The sequence below is a fragment of the Panthera onca genome, chromosome E3, assembly GCF_046562875.1.
Source record: "Panthera onca isolate mPanOnc1 chromosome E3, mPanOnc1 haplotype 2, whole genome shotgun sequence".
Lineage (NCBI taxonomy): Eukaryota > Metazoa > Chordata > Mammalia > Carnivora > Felidae > Panthera > Panthera onca.
Genome location: NC_138354.1, coordinates 33,738,355 through 33,758,333, shown reverse-complemented (window position 1 = coordinate 33,758,333; position 19,979 = coordinate 33,738,355). Strand labels below are relative to the sequence as shown.

Here is a 19,979-nt window from a genome sequence, read left to right as displayed (position 1 = left end):
GGCCAAATGAGTCTACGGTGTTAGAAGTGAGGCTGGTGGCGGGGGAAAAGGGCGTGGCAGGGTTTCTAGGGATTGGCTACGGATGGTCAGTTTGGACAAAGTCGTCAAGCACTGTCCTTAATGTGTGTATCTTCTCTGCATTTGTGTCTGTCCTCCATGAGATGTTTTAAAAATCACTCTGAGCCAGAATGCGCAGCACGTGAACGAGTCTGGGGTAAGCCATGGGCTCGACTTCTCAAGACGTGTTGTCCCAGCCCCTGCTGAGATACCAAAGAGATTCCAAAGAGACTGAAGGGACAAAATGCGACCGGCCAAAGCTCCTGGAAATCGTGCGGAAGTTGGGCTTGAGGGTTTAGACGGGGCCCCTAAGGAAGAGGCTGTGGACGAAACTACGGGATGATGCACAACAGTCATGTCTCACACCCCCCAAGATGCATTTTGCACATCCCCAGCATTTTGAAGAGGCCACAGAAGAGAATTTAACCTTTACACCAACTAAGAGCACTGGCAGTCGGGTCGTGTCTATGCAAAATGCTTTCCGGCACATCTTCCCTCAGTCCTCACAAAACCCCTACGAATTAGGTCCCGTTAGGATTTCCATCTTACATATGAGGCTGGGAACAACTCAGCGTCTGTCCCAAGCCACACACGATATCAACGGGGGGAGGAGAGGCACACTCCAGCTTCACCTCCCAAGATCCTAGCCTCTGCGGTCTTTTCTCAGCAGGTCCTCCCTCCGAGTAGGCTACACTCTGCAGTGCCAACAGGTGGACGGGGACATCGGCTGCACCTTTAGAGACGCTGCTCTTCTCTCCAGCTTTCCTTTCTGCTTCGTCAGTGCTACACTATCAGCTTTTACATACAGCCACTCACCAAAAACTCCTACTCCAAATCAGATAAAAGTCTGCAGCACTTTGTTTTCAGCACTTTCGAGAGGCTAACAGACCCTTTAGATCTTTCTCTCTGGCTGAAATATCCCACAGGGTTGCACCAACTTCTTTATCAGTTGAAGAAACCCCTCTGGTTCTCTGCATTTTCAGGTGTCCTGGATTTGTGTTTCCTTAACACGACTCAAAAGGAAACCTGTGGTGCTCATGAGATTAACAAAAAGAGCCCTCACGTAGGGTTCATCTGAACCACAGCTACTTTCCAGAAAACACAGCTGCGAAGGCAAGGTAAGCACCAAGGCACGCAGAGTCATTTTCTGTGAGGTTTATGGGCTGGCAGGCCTGCAGAGAAGAAAACAAATCCCCATCATCCTTACCCAGTTTTCAAGCTGACCAAGGCATCTTCCACTCCCTTCTGATTGAATTTGGTCATGTACTGATGCATGTAGGGGTAGTTATTACGAATGTTTCTCTCGGTACTGCCGTTAGGCACCGTGCCAAATCGGAAAGGTGGGGAATAGTCGTGAGGTCTCTGAAACTGGAGAGACAGACAGACAGACAGACAGGACAGAGACAAAGAAAGAAGGAGGAGAAGTCAGCCACCATTGTGTCTTGTGTCGGGAGTTAAACATATGCACGCCCTAGCACAGGACAGCTGAAAAACCATTCATTTCTGTTTCCTTTTTTATTTAATCCCACCTGCCACTGGCCCATGAGCTCTGAGAGGTCAGAAACAGTGTCTGTCTCGTTCCCAACTGTCCCCCCAGTGGCGAGCACAGGGCCTGGCTGCGTGTGCGACAGGCATTCGTTGGATTAACTTTTTTTGGCCCCATTATAGACTGGCCTTGCGGTGGGCACACGGGCCGTGCTCAGGAAACACTAACTGCCAAAATGAAGGTGTTACTTTAACTCGGTTCATTTTATCTACCTTCTCATGAAATTTCTCTGTTTTCCCCACCAATCACTCCCTTGTCTGAACCTCATTCACAATTACCATGACCGCCCCTGGGCAATGATGAACAACACAATGTATCACGCCAGGATACGCCTCCTTGGCCTAAGGATTCTCTTCGGCTGGTTATTTTTACAAACAGCAGACACAGGACAAGGTCTGAAGAGTAAAAGCCCTTTTGTAAGAGACGCACTGATATTGGTAGGGGTGTCTTCCTCTCAGCACCTAGAGAAGGAAGATGTCTCATCTCTAGAAACTCTTATTGTTGAAGGCACCAACTTAAGTCTATAGAACAGCCCTCATCCTTGTTTACTGTGCTTTTCCTGACAAGCTCCCCTAACAGGACTCCTCACCCCCACCCCCCGTGTCTCTCTTTTGCCCTTAGCTGGTGACAGTGGTCAAGTTGGTGGCTTGGGCCATCGCAAAGAGTTACTTGGCTTTCCTGGGCATGTCCCACGTCTACAGAATGTATCCATGCTATTAAACTTTTGTTTGTTTTTCTCCTGTTCATCTGTCTTTTGTTATAGAGGTGTCTCAGCCAAGAACCTACAAGGGTAGAGGGAAAATTATGTTTCCTCCCCTACAGTAACTCTGTGTTTGCCATTTACTCATTCCCCACTCGCTCATTCATGCATGGCCCACTTATTGGGGACCTAATATATTCCAGGCATAATGGCAGCCTCCACGAACGTTTCTTGAGCTGGAACCATTAGCTTCTTGGGGATGCCCATATCTTGAATGGCTCTCAAGCCTCCATTAAGGTTGGCTCTCCATGCTCCACTTGTCTTCCCTGATTGACTGATATTGTGTTCATAAGTGCAGTGCCTGGGACAGCCCAGCGAGATTAGGAGTCAAGAGTACTAGGTCTGACTGAGTCCCAGAAACAGAATTAAAATCTAGAGTCAGCAGAGGGCAATAGGTACAAGTGTGAGCTCAGGTTCAAAAGTTAAAAAATCAGGTTCTACCATTTATGAACTATGAGACCTTAGATAAGTCACTTTATACTGCCTCCATTTATTTTCCAGATCAGTACTCCTCTTGTAGGGGTTAGTGGGGCATTCTAAAATTGCTAAAATTTGTCAAGTAATTAAAATAGTGCCTGCAACAGAATGAGCACTCAAAAATAGTTATTATTACTTTTCAATTTTATTATCAGCATGGACAAAAAAAAAAGTAACCTGGGCTTCATTTTTCCATGAAATAGGAAATTCTGGAACTATACAGTAATGATAATGACTGGCACTTTTTGAGGACTTGCTTAGGGCCAGCATTGTGCCAAGGACTTTACAGATGCTGGAGCATTTAATCTGCACAACGAATCTGCCAGGTAACAAATCTTAGAGGCTCCATTTTACAGATGGGGAAACTAAGGCTGAGGGAGGTTACGTGACCTATTTAGGATCCCACTGCTTGCAAGCAGCAGCCCAGAATTCCATCGCACCTATGCCTGACCTCAGGTTAAAGTCTGAACTCTGTCCTTCCTCAAAGTCCGTCGCTAGTAACCACTCCTCTTTTAGAGGGAGGACCGTGCAACCCACAGAAGGGAAGGATGCCCAGCAAACCCATGGCGGGACCAGGGCTAGGATCCAGAGGCATCTGAGACTTCTAGGTCAGCATGTCTTACATGCAGCTAAGAACTGCCGGAGAAGGCATCCAAGTTCACCCGAGCCAGACCAACCACAACCATCATTCTTCCTTCCAGACTCACACTTCATTTCACCGTTAATTAAAATTTCCACTTGAAAATCGTGTCCCCTGAATTAGGCAAGCTGCTGTGTAATAAGCAGCCACCACTGCATTTGGGGGGAAGTGGCCATACATTGGCCAAATGAGATCTTCCTGCTTGGTGCCTTGCGTTGGTAGAGTGTGTGTGCATGTGTGTGTGCATGTGTGTGAGAGCCAACCTTGCCTTGCGTTGCCTTGCCTTGCGTTGGTAGAGTGTGTGTGCATGTGTGTGTGCAGGTGTGTGCGTGTATGTGTGTGTGTGTGCGTGCACATGAACAACAAAATGCTCTTTGCACTCCCTCTGGCGGGCAGTGCCTCAATTTATCACCAAAAGAGGAAGAGGCACCAGCCCCGCTCGTGGGCACGGCAGCCGCCTGCTCTGGGGACACAGGTAAGTACTCTGTATAAATCTAGGTGCTGTGTCAGCTGCTTCCGATCTCCAGAGGCATGGGAGATGGTCCACTTGACCAGATGTGTCCCCTTCACTCCCTGTCTGCAGCAGAGGGGCCACGTAGCTCTTTACAGGTTTGCTCTGGTCCCTACCTTGGGTTTGCACAGTGACAGAGACAGATGTTCAGCCTCAGTGGTGAACTTCCACACTTCTCAGGCCTTAACTGCACCATCACCCCCACAAAATTCAGCCCAGCACCGAGATCCAAAAACCTTTCCCACTAGAGTAAAGGCTGTCAAACTTAAAAAAAAATTTTTTTATGTTCATTATGCTTGTTTACTTTTGAGAGAGAGAGAGAGAGAGAGAGAGACAGAACAAGCAGGGGAGGGGCAGAGAGAGGAAGACACAGAATCTGAAGCAGGCTCCAGGCTCTGAGCTGTCAGCACAGAGCCTGACGTGGGGCTCAAATCCACGAACGGTGAGATCATGACCTGCACTGAAGTTGGATGCTTAACCGACTGAGCCACCCAGGTGCCCCAAGGCTGTCAAACTTTTTACAGCATGACTCTCAAAACACACTCTATGGACTAGGACATTCTTCACGTATACCCTGTCCACACACACACACACACACACACACACACACAAGTGCCACTTCCCTGCACTCTTTCTACATGTGATCTATTCTGATGTCACTAAGATGTTCTATTTCTTTAATGGCCACAACCGTTACATTAATTTCAGGGCTCACTAAAAAGCTAGGACCTACAGTGTGAAAAACAGACCATAGGCACACGAGGTAAGTGTGGGTCATCTCTTAAATCCGGGGGCCTCCCACTGAGGACATCATCCGTGTAGTTTTCAGAAACGATTTCTTGTGCAACTTTCTCCCAGAGAGTTCTGTGTCCAAAGAGAACAAAACAGATGTGGGCTGTAGCAGAGGAAAGGGTGGTACAAAGATGTCCATGGTCAGCAAGACCACAGAGCAATGTAATCACGATGCCGGGGGTGGAGGGAGTCAGTGGAACTCCCTGGGGCTTCTCTCTCTGAAGACTACACTCCCTGGTCAAGTTCATTGCCTTCACTTGGTCTTAGGCTTAGACAATTCAGCTCCTCATCTGCGCCTTAGGAATTGAGTCATTTGGGGCAGCTGCCTAAGTTCTCCAAGCCTCAGTTTCTCTATGTGTAAACTGGGGACCGCTTTTGCAATTAATCATTTGGTCCTTCAAAGAGTACGTGGCTTGATACACATTGCCTCATCACCTGCTGTCACCCAAAGTGACTTTAGCCAAATAATGGAGCCAGTTTCCTTCTAATCCGGAGAGCAAAGGATTAGGAGGGTTATATTCTAAACTTTTCTTCCATCCAGTATGTGAACAAGTCTGGAAGTCATCCAAGGGGGCAAGACACGGCAAGCCCTTCAGGACCACGCAAGTACAGATGCAGGTCTGGGGGATAATATGCTTAGGACAAATGTGGCAATGGACCAGGACATTTCTTTATTCCTCTTACACATCCAAACTACACATTTATTAAAAATAACTAGGGGCGCCTGGGAGGCTCAGTTGGTTGAGCGTCTGACTTCTGCTCAGGTCATGATCTCGCAGTTTGTGGGTTCGAGCCCCACGTCAGGTTCTGTGCTGACAGCTGGGAGGCTGGAGCCTGCTTCCGATTCTCCATCTCCCCGCCCCCCTGCCCCTCCCACTTCCCCACCCTGCACTGAGCTCTCGCTCTCTCTCAAAAATAAATAAAGACTAAAAAAAAATTAAAAATATATCTGTCTTCTGTGACTACAGATAAGGGTCACTGGCATGTGGAGTTTCATTTCGAGTACGGTCTGCTCCTGCTGGTGATGTGCCATGAGCTTCTGGAGGTCAGCATCAACCGACTGTGGCCCTTAGAAGGGAGGAGAGGCTCAGAGGCCTCTGTGCAGCCGGTGCCCACCCAGCAGCAGAACCGCAGCGCTCGGGGACAGCACAACTCCACGGGGACACGTTCGTGGGCTCTGCTACCGAGGCAGGCTCCTGAATCCCCCCATTGTCACAAGAGGCCAGCTGGTGCAGCACCGCTCCCAGCCCCCAGAGGTGCGGAACAGCTCATGAGGCAGCAAGGCTGAGGAGGAGGAGGAGGAGGAGGAGGAGGAGGAGGAGGAGGAGGAGGTTCATTTGACCCCAAATCTGGCGTTGCTCTCGCCACTACATTCATCTTGGAGCTCCCCCACCCTTTTTGGGAAGCTTCCCCATCAACATTTCAACTTTTCTTTAGTATTTCCTAGGGGAACATCTACCTATGAATCTGCCTATTTAGAACCGAAGCCCGAGCTCATCTGAGTGCGCCACGGGCTTCAACGGTGCTTTTCCCAGCAAGCACTAAGACTGCAAAATGCTTTAAAAGCATCATAAACCTGAGTTGTTACACAGGTAATCATGATTTAAAAAAAAAAAAGGGAAATAAAGGAAAAAAAACACCTGAGTGTGTACAGTATTAAAATAAATTGATTCCATATAGATTTTTTTATTTTGTAAACTTTTTCGGTGGATCTGCTATTACTCTTCTGGGAGCATTTAGCTTATTTACTCCAAGAATTTTGCTGTTTATCTAATTGTACCAAACATTTAATTAAAAGAACTATCTGCGTGCCACTAATGCTCTGAGCTTGGGAGCTGAGCTGTGTCCCATGAGGATGTGGTATCTGTTACGAGGTGTCTCAAAGCCAGAGAAGGTCAGTCAAATTATTAGTGGTTCTAATTAGTTTTCCCACAAGCGGCCATGTTATTTAGACCCAAAACTACGTAGCAAGGGATATTTTTTTCTCACCCTTGCCTTTGAAAAGAGCAACAAAAAGCAAAATAGGCCGTGAACTACTTTCTTGAAAAATCCTGGTTCCCGACGCTTCTGCTGTACCTCAACCTGCCTCTTCGAGGAACCGTATTTTCGTTCCCCTGATGTGACGCGAGGCACGTACCGGTGCCGGTGGCCGTGGGGGATTCTATGGACTACAAGGCACATTCACGACTGCTGTCTGCCTCTCTCGCTACAATCTCTTCTCCTAAACGTCAGGTAGGAATGAGGAGGCACGGCCAGGTTCCGTGACTATAAAAGCATGGAGTAAATCGCACCTCTGAGTTTGCCCTGCCCAGAAGCAAAGGAACGGCTGGGGTTTTGTGCTCCCACACTGGTTAGCTGTTGTTTAGAGGTAACCGAAGGGATTGGGGGAACTTAACCTTCCCAGAAGTTTACCGTTCTAGTGCCCCAAGGTGATCCTCCTGTGAAGATCCCCCTTATGAACCTTTGTCAGCAAAAGTGGGATGGGTACACGGAGCTGGAAGACGGATCCCAGGAGACCCAGGTGAGATGCCTACAGTGTCCTACACAGCATGCATTTGTCACCCAACAAACATATCCTGAGCACCTAAGTGCCAGAGAACTCTCTCCTAAGCATTCCCCTGATAGCCCCTCCAGCCATGTCAATGTTAATCTCACAGGTTTTAGCTCCTTGATAATACTTGTTCCTGCCTGGAATTTTGTTCCCCATTTACATTCATGCGTGTGTTGTTTATTTCTCTCTACTAGAAGTGAAGTATCGTGGGAGTATGAGCGCAAGCTGCCAAGTTCGCCACAGTGGCTGGGAACACCCCTCCCAAGAGGTGACACTTTCCCTAAAAGACCGGAAAGTCAAGGAGGAGCCAGCCATGAATGATGGGGAAGAACATTCAAGGCAGAGGGCAGAACAAGTGCAAGGGCACTGTGGTGGAAATCTGCTTGCGGTACTGAGGGTACAGGGAGGGCGGCTGTGTGAGCAAGAGGGAGGGAACACTTGAGGGGTGCACCAGATAATAGAGGGCTCTGTCGCCATGGTAGAGTGGCATTTACTCCAGCCACAGTGGGAAGCGTTCGGAGAGAGGCCAACCACTCACCCCTGCCACTCATCATCTTTCTGATGACAGGCCTTCTCTCTACCTCTTTCAACCACAGCATATGTCACAGATAAGCTGTTAGGGCCTTTCATGGTTGATTTTCTATTCAGCGGTTTGTTGACGAATGCCAAAAGAATACACGTAGACTTAAGTCAGCAAGACATGCTGGTGAGATTTTATGAAGAGAGACAATTATCCACGTACGCGAGACAGAAAATCTTTGCGAGGCAGCAATCCCCACACTGCTGAGCTTAGCAAGTCAGGATTTGCTTCCTGAACCTAAAATTTCAACGGAAGGCTGCACCCGGTTTACCTCTTTTCTTCCTCTGGGTGCCTTTCTGAACAGCCACTCACACCCCGCCTCCCTTGTGACATTCTAGCAGAGAATGGAGACAGCAGGTGTGATATTGGAAGCACGGCCCCGCCCCGAGAGGGAGGGCTGGAGAGGTGTCTGGGTAAAAAGGAGCCGGTGGCGAACGAAAAGCCTCTCTGCTCCTTTTGTGCCCTTGAAGAAATTTCAGGTGAGTCAGGAATGCAGACGGTGGGGCTGGCCGGCTACACGGGTACAAAGGCGCTGTTAGTTTGTCTCTGGGCAGGCCGTAGAGACGACTTTCTTTCGTGTCAGAGATGAGAAATCCAGGCGTGGGGCACATTAGAGACTCAACCAATGCCAGAGAACGGGGACGTCGCTACAGGCTCAGAGCACCCCACTTCTGCCCCGCCCAAGTTTCTCCTTGTCCAGGCTCGTGGGTCTCCTCCAACACCACACGCTGTCTTACGGGGAGAACTCCAGCCTGAGCTGGAACACAGTGCCACCGTCATCGTTCTCTAAATATGACAGATGACCATTTGGGGAAACGGTGCTTCCAAATTAGACCGGGAATCTTTTAGATCCGGGAGGGCTAAGCCTCAGGTTCTGTTTCTAAAATTTTTAGAAAGATGCCAATTCAAGTTAAAAGAAAAAAAACCCCAACCCTCTGGCTTTGTGCTTTAGAGTTGATGGGTTTGAATGGGCCCTTCTGAGAAGACAGCATTTAAGATCAGCCCCTCGGGCAGTGAGGGAAGTAAGGTGACCTTACCTTTTTGTCACTGAGGCCGGTCACTTGGTCCACAAATTCCTCTTGGATCATGAAAGCGGCCAGGTTGGCCGTGTAGCTGGCCAGGAAGATGACGGCGAAGAAGGCCCACACGGACACCATGATCTTGCTGGTGGTACCTTTGGGGTTCTGGACGGGCACGGAGTTGTTGAACACCAGGCCCCAGAGGAGCCATATAGCTTTTCCAATCGTGAAAGAAGGCCCATGGGGTGCTGCAAATAAGAGGAAGGACATTCTCAGAACTTTCTCCAAAGGGCAATGCGGCGGCTGCCAGCAATCCTGCCGGGTGCCGGAAGATGGGACTGTCTCACGGTGGTACTTCATTGCCCCAGAACCACAGCCACCACACTCCCTGCGTCTCTAAAAATGAGCATTTCCCCCACATTTCTATCTAGCTGGATTTTTTTTTTGGCCACATTTCTTAAAAGAAGGCGAAATAAATAATAAAAACAAACAAGGGAGAAAGGAAAAGAAAAGGGCTCTGCAAAATGTGGTTTTAAATTTGGATTCGATTTCCATCTGGGGGAGCCAATCTCCTTAATCAGCCTAGCGAGGCTTGCAGAAATGCATGTGTGGGGTCGCTTCAGTTGTCACAGGCCGTGCTACCGGTAAGAACCATGCGGTCCAGTGGGACTGACGTGTGGCAGTCTAATCCAATTGTCCCTCGCAACTGCTCCTGTTCAAACTCAGACGTAAAGTGTGCACAATATAGGAATTAAACCCAACTGAAAACGCTCTGCAATTGGAGACATCAAGGAACCCGAATAACAGCTGAATTCTCCCACCACTTCACAGATGAAAGACATTTGGTTGCAGGTCACGGAAAATGAACTCTGATATCACAGCACTTTTTCTTCCTCGGTGTATCCCCACAACAGCTACGTGTCCCTTTTAAGATTCTTAAATGTTCTTTGTAGCAATCTTCACTAAAGAGGCACAACAACATGGCACAATTTATTGGGGTGGGGGTGGGATCTGCGGGCTGTAAAATGCAAGCCTTTCGGCTTTCATGTCTGTTTTGCACAAGGGGGAAAAAATCAATTTATGCCCTCATTTCATGGGAAAAAGGACTTCCTTTAACAGAAGGTTAATTTTTATGTCATTTAAGTAAATGAAGATATGAAAAAATGATCTACTCAGACTTCAGTTGGCAACACCAGCAGAGTGGGCAATAAATAAGGTGGCAGAAGTGAATCATTGACGGGAGGTATGAAGTTCTGGGCAGGGAGCCTGGGAGAAGCAAGCTTTCTGCACACTGGAGGCCAAACCCAGGCGGCAGCAATATTTATAATAACCCTATACAGCACATCAAAGGGAAGGCAATTAATTTTGTTATTCTCAATCTCAAGCGCTTCTGTTTCTCTTTGCCTAGTTTCATAATCTTCTGGACTTATTTATTCCCAAGATGTCAAGAAGTCTTAGGAAAAAAAATAATAATTAGAGTCAATCCAGTTAACTTCATGAACTACTTAATTTTATTAGGGAATGAGGCTGACCAGAAGTGATGGCTATTTGGGAATCAGAAATAGGCAGCTGCAGGGCTTCTGTCCAAGACTTTTGTGAACTCCTGATTCATGGATACTATTACTGAGTTGGACATAAAACCTTCCCCATAACGTGCCGGGAAATGTAACAGAAAGCCATTTTGCACAAAGAAACCTGTAGCTGTCATGTCTCGAGTTTCCACAAGCAGAGGAGCAGGAAACAAAAAGCCTCAAGGCGACGGAAGGGCTGGGGAGTTTGCTTGCTCAATTCCTTGCTTTACAATAGTCTTCCAAGTGTGAGCTTTGGCCAGAGAAGGAGTTGTCGCATGTGACGGCCTCTGGATTGTTTTTCGTCTTGAAAGATATATACCTGATTTATCCACTAATCTGCAGCCAAGTTCAAACTACTGTAATCCTTTCTCTCAGAAAACTAGCACCTTCCTTCCACTCCTGCCTGCCCTTCTCATTATCCCAAGAGAGCAGCCCCCGTGATCCTCCTATGCTGTACATGCTCCATCCCGCCTTTCCCGCCATCTTGTATCACTGTCCACCGCTCTCACTCACGTCTTTTCTGTTTCATCCAGATTGATTCACCGTCAAGGTCTTTCTTTGTATTTGCTGTTCCATCTGCAGAAAATGCTTGTCCCTCCATTTCTCACGTGACTTCTCATTCCTTCGGGTCCTCAGCTCCAATGTCCTGTCTTCCGGAAGTTCTTCCCTGCTTGGCCATCTTATCTAAAGCAGTGCCCCCACCCGTCACCTCACTTTGTCTTTTACTCCCCTTCTCTTGACACTTATTACCATCTGTGACTATTAATGTTACGTGTTCATGTGTTATCTTCACAAGTAAATTCTCAGCTCCCCGGCAGGGGGAGGGGGGAAATCAGGAAGTCTCCGCCCACTTTATCATGTTGTCCCTCTGTGCTAGCACAGTGCCTGGGACATGGTACCTCCTCAATAAATACTCGTCAGAGAAATGCATGAATTCACAAAACAGCACAAACTTTGATTCTATGAATGTAAATACAGACTCCACTGTGGTGCGATCACTCCCAGAAAACCCTCCCAGACCCCACTCTGTTGGAACCTCTGTACTGGTTACTTACGTTGCCCTTTTAGTGGAGGCTGGTGACTCTCCCATTTAAAACACAATTTATGATTATTTATGGCATTTTCACTATGTTAGCTTGACTGGAGATGATTCATGTAGTTACCACCACTCTTTAGTGGTTAAGAAGTGGGAGGATTTCAAGAAAACTAAGTTCCTAGCAGATTCCCATGACCTGCTGACTGTTTCCAATAGTGAATCTTCTGGATAAGAATATGTGGCAAGTTGAAGCACCCTGATTTTGAATGGCTGTATGCCTACTGTCTTCCACCATCCTAAGTCATTTTTCAGGAAAGGGATTTGGTCCAAGCAGCCTTCCCGAGGCCATCCACTTAGAACGTGCTGTGCACTGAGGAAGAGTCACTCAGAGTGATGTAATGTGTTTATGTCTCTAACATGAATATTGGTTTGCACAGGGGCCTCTTAATAAGTTATAGCCAATGAATGTCTCCCAGTGCAATTTTCTACCTACTGATGGCAGCTTTATCAAGTACAATGCACTAAGGTCAGGCACTATCAAGAGGAAAATGTAATTCTTTGGGGGAAAATACCACTTTATAACTATTTTTACTGTCAAATGAATTCAAGTGTGATTCAGTAGTCTGGAGAATGTTCTTAAACTAGTATCTATAAAAGCCACTTCCTCTGCCCGGACTGAAGTCGAGACTCAAAACAACCTGAACATTTCTTCTGACACAGATTTTAAATGTTAATTGCCAGAAAAAATTCTTCAAATCTGCTTTCTCAACAAATCGCCAGTGGTTTCCACCTAACGGCGACAGGCTGCCACAGGATAACACGATTAAAAGTGTTCCGTTTTGTTTGATCCCCTCTTTAGTTCAAGCAAATAACCTGCAGAGTGTACAGGGTTACCAGTAGCATTGGTGACCTGGCACCGTTCATGGAACCCAAGAGCAAGCCCACACAGGATGATGTGCTCTCCACCTGAAATCTTTGTCGAAAGTCAATGAAACAGGGTCAGTGTGAGGGAGGTCTCACCTTTCCCTTTGGCTAAGCTCCTGTTGTATCCAACGGGACTGAAGTACTCGAAGACGAAAACAGCTATGGCGGACACGATAAGCAGCATCACAAACATCATCACCCACACGGAGGCGCTGAACGGTTCTGCGGATGAACAGGCCAGAGGAGTAGAACATGGTCAGTTTGCGGATTCTCACAACCAGGGCCAGCGGGAAGCCCAGAGGTCCGTTGGCAGGCTCACCCCTCCCTCATGAGCATCTGATCATTCAAAAGAAGCTATGAATCCCTGTCGGTTCATACGTCTCCACCATTCTTCATGCTACAGAACATTTGAGGCATTTTACAAGACTGTACATAACAGGGTAAAAATAGAGAAGAGCATAGGACACCATCCAAATCGGGTCAAGGAAAGTAAAAACAAACGGGAAAAAGAATGCAAATAGAGAGTCCGTTGGGTCTGATATGATTATAGCATCATCCTGGGGACCAATGCTATGGCGAAGCAAGACCCGGCCCAAAGAGTCAATTCTAAGGCTTCTGCTGACCAGCATGGGTTTTATTCTTATTTTCACTTGTATTCTTACATGGTAGAGGGACAATGTGTGGGGAATTCCAGAAGGAAAGGGCACACTACAACCTGGTAGAAAAGGATCGTAAAATCAGGGGGCTGACAGCAATCAATATTGGAAGGTCAACGTCTGCCACCACTGCTCGGACTACCACACTCTCCTCTCTGCCGTCTGCTCCAGACAGATGAGATCTCTACAATTTTAAAATCTTGTTGATGCTGGAAATGGGCTTGAATGCATTTGAAAAGTCAACTGAGGATATCATATTCGCATGGTAATTGGGTGAAAAAAGCATTGCTCAAAGAAGAGAGACAATGAAGGAGTATTTGGAGAGATGGTAATTTCCCCTAAAAGTAGTTTACATCAGCTCATTTTCATATGGATGTCTCAGAAGGGCAGGCCAAGTCACAAGGTTCTAAATCTTAGAATGCTCTAGAAAGTTAAGAGATTTTATGTAAAATAAATTAACGCTTATATTCAGTCTGATTGAGGGTATGAAAATGGGCTGAATGGAGCCATTGTATTCACACAGGTCACAGATTTGCTAGAAAATCAACACAGACAAAAATTTTGGAAAATGAACATATCTCCACCTGAATGCATCATTGGGAAGAAACTGCCCTTGGGTACCAATAAAGTTATAATCCTTTTCATCACAAGCAAACATTTTCTTAGGGTAAAATATAAGAAGCCCAATAACACCCTGAATAGTAGGCATTTTATTATTTTTAAATTGTTTTTCTGATGAAGCTGGTAATAATCATAAAGAACTAGGCTGGTAGCAAGCCACCCTATCATTAAAGCCTGTGACACAGCTAGGGGTCATCATAAATTCCAGTTTAATGAGCTTACTATATAACAAGAAACTAATACGTCCGAAGCTTTAACTACATTGGATAATTTAAAAACTGGCAGGAATGCTTTGCAATGCAGTTTCCATGGTGCAAATATGTTAAAAAGGATCAGGTACCAGCACAGGCTACTTAGGTTAAATAACACATGGTGAGTTGGAAGAAATCAATGAGGTTGCCACCATGATATATCTTAGTTGAAATTAGCTTGGGTAATAACAATATTATATCCCTGAAATCATTGCAATTGGGTAATGAGGTGTGCCCAAAAGGGAGAAGAAATAAAGAAATAATTAGGAGATTAAAAATACTCAATATTCAAGAGGAGAAATGGTGAACGAATTCTCCAAGCTGGGTATGTTAATGGCATGGTGCATCTGACGGGAGGAGGGTCACCATGATGAGTAAAAGAGCACAATCACGGAAAGCACTTGATGGTGTGTGATGTTTGCTGTGCACACACACACAGTACATCCCGTGGAAGCGCTATTTGATTCCGCGGGTAAAGCCAGAACCAGCAGTGGCAATGGCGGTAGCGGTGTGCTGTTCGTGGTCCTGAAAAAGGTGTCCTGGTTTCAAACATGCACGTTTATTCATCGGATAACTTCACTGCCACTGCAGGTGGCAGTAACATGATACAACATATTAGGGGCCATCCTTACTGAATACTTCACGCACATGGCTTCATTTGGCAGTTGATGCATCCTAATGCTGACACTAACTGTTCCAAAAATAAGGTGGAAGCCCGATCAAGCAACTGATCCCAGATGTTTCCCCACTTGGAAGCGACACCTGCCCCTTGGCTCATGAGCATGGCAGAGAGATAAAAGGATCCTGCTCTAGTGTTCTGGTTTTAAAAAAGTTTTTTTTTTAATGTTTATTAAAAAAAATTTTTTTTTAAATGTTTGTTTATTTTTGAGACGGACAGAGACAGAGCATGAGCGGGGGAGGGGCAGATAGCGAGGGAGACACAGAAGCAGAAGCAGGCTCCAGGCTCTGAACTGTCAGCACAGAGCCCGACGTGGGGCTTGAACCCATAAACCGCGAGGTCATGACCTGAGCTGAAGTAGGCTGCTTAACCGACTGAGCCACCCAGGCGCCCCCAGTGTTCTGGTTTTGGTAAGTTAGGTGCCTATGAAGTGCCCTTAAGGATTGCTGTTAACACACCACCGCCACCACCACCACCACAACATAGAAAAGCACTGGAATAATGGTGAAGCACCATCTACAGTGTCTAAGGAATGACCCAGAAACATTTGGGATAGCTCCGGATTACATCCTTGACTGGATTAAAACAGATTCAACATTTGTCCGTGAAGGGGCTTCCATCTAGGAGGCTCCAGACCAGCATTTCTTTGGCTCAAACAATCCAACCTGCTTGGAAAGTCTTTGGAAGTAAATGAATGGAAATATTGCACCAGACGCCACCTCTGTCCTTGAAGAGTTGCTGGTTACGTTTGCACACGAAGCCTGGGAGGCTTTACCTGCAAGCGTTTCCGACGTGAGTTAATGGAGTTAGCGGAGAGAGGACAGGAAGTAATGAAGAGCAGTGCAATCAGATTTTGAATGTTTGGGCTCTTCCAGAAGACTGAGCCAGTGAATGGAAAAATGTAGCTTAGCATGGCTCATTATGACTTTCAAAACCTGCAGATAATGGCCGTAAATAAGGGGGTGCACAGTGAATCGAACAGGGATGTAATTTAGTGACTAGAAAACATATTAAGCCTACTGTGTAAAAACTGCTTTGAAAATAGTTTCCTCTGGCTGCAATTTATTTTACTTTATTTTTAAAGATACAGGAGGAAGAACAAGGGGGGTGCAGGTAAGGAGGCTTGGCTAAACTTAGCAAAAATGCTTGACTTTTTATGGAAATGTTCAACTAATGCAGGTAAGATAAAAATCTAGGGGAAACTGGGTTGAGGCCAGATTTGATATCAGCAACACATTTTTTTTTTTTTTTTATGAGACAAGCCAGTTGTTGGCATTTTTTCTTCTCTGATTGAATTGGAAAAAACGTACTCTCACTATGGAGGTATGTCAACAACTTGTGAAAGGAAACACACGTCTTTCCATTCTTTCCATGAACTCACTTCCTCCAACCTTTTCTTAACCCCCAGGGCCAAAGAGCTCTGTTACAGAGTCTGCCAGGTAAATGGGAGATGGTGATAAGCAGTGGCTTGTGCATGAGGGTCTCCCGATCATCAAGATTCTGCCCGTGTCGTCTCTATTGGGCGGCTGCATTTCTCCTGGTGTAGTGAGGCTCTGTTGTTAAGATATGGGTCCATTATCCATATCAGACAAAGGCACAAAAGGAACATAATGAGGTGTGTGTGTGTCAAGTTCCACGTTAGTCCAACAAAGGTTACGAGAATGGAAGCAAGGAGTGCAAAATCAAATCCAGGGAGTGGTAAGGATTTCAACAGCTTAAATGGATTATCAGAAACGAAAATGGCAAATCCATAGGTCTCTGTGAGTGAGGCGGCACCCAAAATCCTGTTAGTCAATGTTCCACTGAAGGGAACGAAACACGGACGGTTTCACTGGATGCGCCATGACATATAAAAGAAGATGGTGGACAAGTAAGACTATGGGCTTGGAGCCAGTGTCCACAGACTGGCTCTCGTCTGCAAATTTTAGGTCTCTACCAGACAAGGGTGTGTGTGTGTGTGTGTGTGTGTGTGTGTGTGTCTATCTGGAAAAATGTAACAAATTTCAGTGACTTTAATTAGTTCCCTCTGTCATGCAGTTTGCTTTTGGGGTCAATGTTCAATTTCACCTTCCCAAATCTGGGACAAACCCACTGATGGGGGTGCCAAGGAAAGCGGAATTTAAATCCCACCATCTTCAAGATAGCTACTGTCAAAAACCGCTGATGGTAACCAAACACTCCACACAATACCATCCTTTAAAGAAAAAAAAAATAACACTTGGCTATGTCTCATGCAGTTTCTACACCTGTAGCCAGGCTACTTAATGCATAAATACTGACACTGCTAAGGAAAACAAGATAGAAAATAGAGATCTACCTTGCTCTAAAACAAACCAAAACCAAAACACAAACACAAATGACAAAAAAGCAAAACAAAACAAAACAAAACTTATGTCAAAACATACATTTATGGAATAGTTAAGAGTAAGGAATTTCCTCCCTTCCAAACCATTCAGCTTGAAGGACAGTCACATTTAAAATACGATTCCATTAATTTTCAATCAGTGTATGCTCTTCTGGCTACTTCTATTTTGTTTATCAGAGTGCTGGTATAAATCACGGCACGTTCATCATTATTTCACCCTTACAGCCAGTAAATAAACGGCTGTCACATCAGTGAGGGGTGGAAGATGGGAACGAGGATACCATATAAAGGCTTATGGGCTGATTTAAATGAACTACGGACAGAAGATTTATTTTTTAAATGTTTTCAAGGCTCTAAGACATATATCTACTAATCTACATTGCACACAATCAAGACCAGTATCTGAATACATGCTTGTATTTTCAGCCAATAGTTCCAAGTTAGAGATAAATGAAAGATGTTAATGGGGTGACAGGGGGGATGTGAATTGGGATCATTCAAATATGACACACTTTGGGGGCGCCTGGGTGACTCAGCTGGTTGAGAGTCAGACTTCAGCTCAGGTCATGATCTCACAGTTCGTGGCTTCGCGCCCCGCGTCAGGCTCTGGGCTAACAGCTCAGAGCCTGGAGCCCTGCTTCAGGTTCTCTGTCTCCCTCTCTCTGCCCCTCCCCCACTCATGCTCTGTCTCTGTCTCTCCTCAAAAATAAACCTAAGAAAAAAAAACACACCAAATACGACACACTCAGGAATGCACTGATATTGTTAAATGGAAGCGAGCAAGGTCCTCCTTGGTTCCATCCTTTGAGCCAACAAGACAAATACCTATAATTCCTCATAGGTAAATGGCAGTGACCATGGCGTTCACATACCTAGAAAAGCAGAAGGTGAGACCGTGCCGTTGCTTCTTGAAACCATGACACTGATCCCCGTCTCCACGAAGGGCACAGAGAAGTCCACCACCTCAGAACGCTCCTCATTGATGGTGAGCGAGCCGACCGCCATGACCGCCCGTTGATAGACCACCTGCACACGAGGCAAAGGAGCACAGTGCCTTTAGTCCTCCTTCCCACCACCCCTGAGCACTGCGGGCCCCAGTCTGGATGACAGCCCTAGGGGGAGGAAGACCACTTACCTCACCGATCATTCCGTTCCACACGTTGTTAACTTTCTTGCCGTGCTTCCCGTTGGTCACCAGGTAGAGGTCATAGGTGAACTTCACGGTGCGGGAGAGCTTCTTCAGGATATCGATGCAGAACCCCTTGCAGCACTTTTTAACATTCATCCCCTCGTTAGTTGAATTGCTGTAGGAAAACACCGCGAGACCGTAGAATATCAGCGCCGGAAGATTTGTTGGCAGTCATTACCTATACACTTCCACTATTTCCATGTGGGAAACAGAGGCTCAAAAATGGGGACGTGGCTTTTCCAAGGACATGCAGTAGTTTACAACAGCACAGGTAGAAGGTGTTCTTAAGGATGAGAGTAACCATGACAATGGCTAACTTTTATTGAGTGATTATTATTTGTACCATGTACCATGCTTTCTACTAATTGTTGGATTACCCTTCATGACATTTCTCTTAGGTAGTATTTGTCTCCCCCATTACACTGATAAGAGTTACTGCCTCTTAATTTTTTTTTTAATTTTTTAACCCTTAATTTTGAGAGAGATAGAAAGGGGGAGGGAGGGAGAGAGAGAGAGACAGAGAGAAAGAGAAACATAGCGTGAGCAGGGAAAGGACAGAGAGGCATAGAGGGAGACACAGAATCCGAAGCAGGCTCCAGGCTCTGAGCTCTTAGCACAGAGCCTGACATGGGGCTCACACTCACACCCTGTGAGATCATGACCTGAGCTGAAGTCAAACACTTAACTGACTTATTCTCAAGTTTATAACACATACAACCTCTTTTGACTAGAGTTCAGTAACATGATCTAAGCCACACTATAAACGCTTACAGGAAAAGAGAAGAAGGAAGGAAGACACAAAACTCTCAGTGGGAGGAGAGTTTTGCTTTATCCTACCACTGCAGATAGAGGTGTGCAACCAAAGAGAAGAAATAACAGTTGCCTTACGTAGGAAGGGCACTTTCCTTATTGAGAAAAACTTGGCTGAGAATCAGAAGACTTGGGGTCCACCTTGTGCCTGAGTCCACAGACTTAATGTGTCTTGATGGAGTCATCTGGCAAATGAGGGCTCGTTCATTTCATTTTCCCTCCCTCCCTACATAGCAGGAGTGTAAAAGGTGACATACTAAATAGCAGTGTCCTTGATCAGGAAAAAGCCCTGTTAAAATACACAGGGTACTGCTTTCTTAAAAGCTATCGTCAACTACCAAGGTGACATATGTTGCTTTGCACCAGCCACCTTGCTTTATTAACCTGGCCGAGTCATATTCAAAGGACACCCATACAAATCAGAAATGCCTTAAAAAAGGAAGGAAACAGGGTTTTCCCAGTTAGACAGCTCGTGTAGGACGATGAACAGCTCTCTGGGCAATACACTTGGGCTACCTTGTGATGGGGCATCCCATTGGCTCAGCTGACTTATGCATGTCCCGAGATACATGCTCTGTCTGAATATTCTGTTGCTGGCTCATCTACACAACAGACTGTTACCTAAGCACCACAGTGATGTTTGTGGAAATCCAACATCACAATAGGAAATCACTTCCATTTCCATATCATAGAAAAAAAAGTAGGTTACACAGTGATGTATACAGAACAGTCCTGGCTATATAAAAACAGATGAGCTTATAAACTATATCTGGATGGAAAAACAATGAAATATGAAGCAAAGCTATTTTTGAATGGCGAGAAATAACTTTTTCTCTTTTTCATATTTTTAGTCCCCCCCCAAATCAACTGCAGTGAGTATATACTACATATATAATCAGATATACACATACATCAAGCACCATTGATGTGTATCTTTGTCCATG

General features: G+C 45.9%; 1 protein-coding gene across 1 annotated transcript in view; it reads right to left on the bottom strand.

Moving 5' to 3' along the window:
• GRIN2A (glutamate ionotropic receptor NMDA type subunit 2A) overlaps window positions 1-19,979 on the bottom strand; it is a 370,883-nt gene that overhangs the window by 50,329 nt on the left and 300,575 nt on the right. The window contains exons 7-11 of the mRNA XM_060648461.3: window positions 18,172-18,340; window positions 17,909-18,062; window positions 12,561-12,686; window positions 8,952-9,181; window positions 1,265-1,425 (exon numbers count right to left, since the gene is read on the bottom strand). Of these exons, the coding sequence (XP_060504444.2) occupies window positions 1,265-1,425; window positions 8,952-9,181; window positions 12,561-12,686; window positions 17,909-18,062; window positions 18,172-18,340 (840 nt within the window). The remainder of the gene's footprint in view (window positions 1-1,264; window positions 1,426-8,951; window positions 9,182-12,560; window positions 12,687-17,908; window positions 18,063-18,171; window positions 18,341-19,979) is intronic.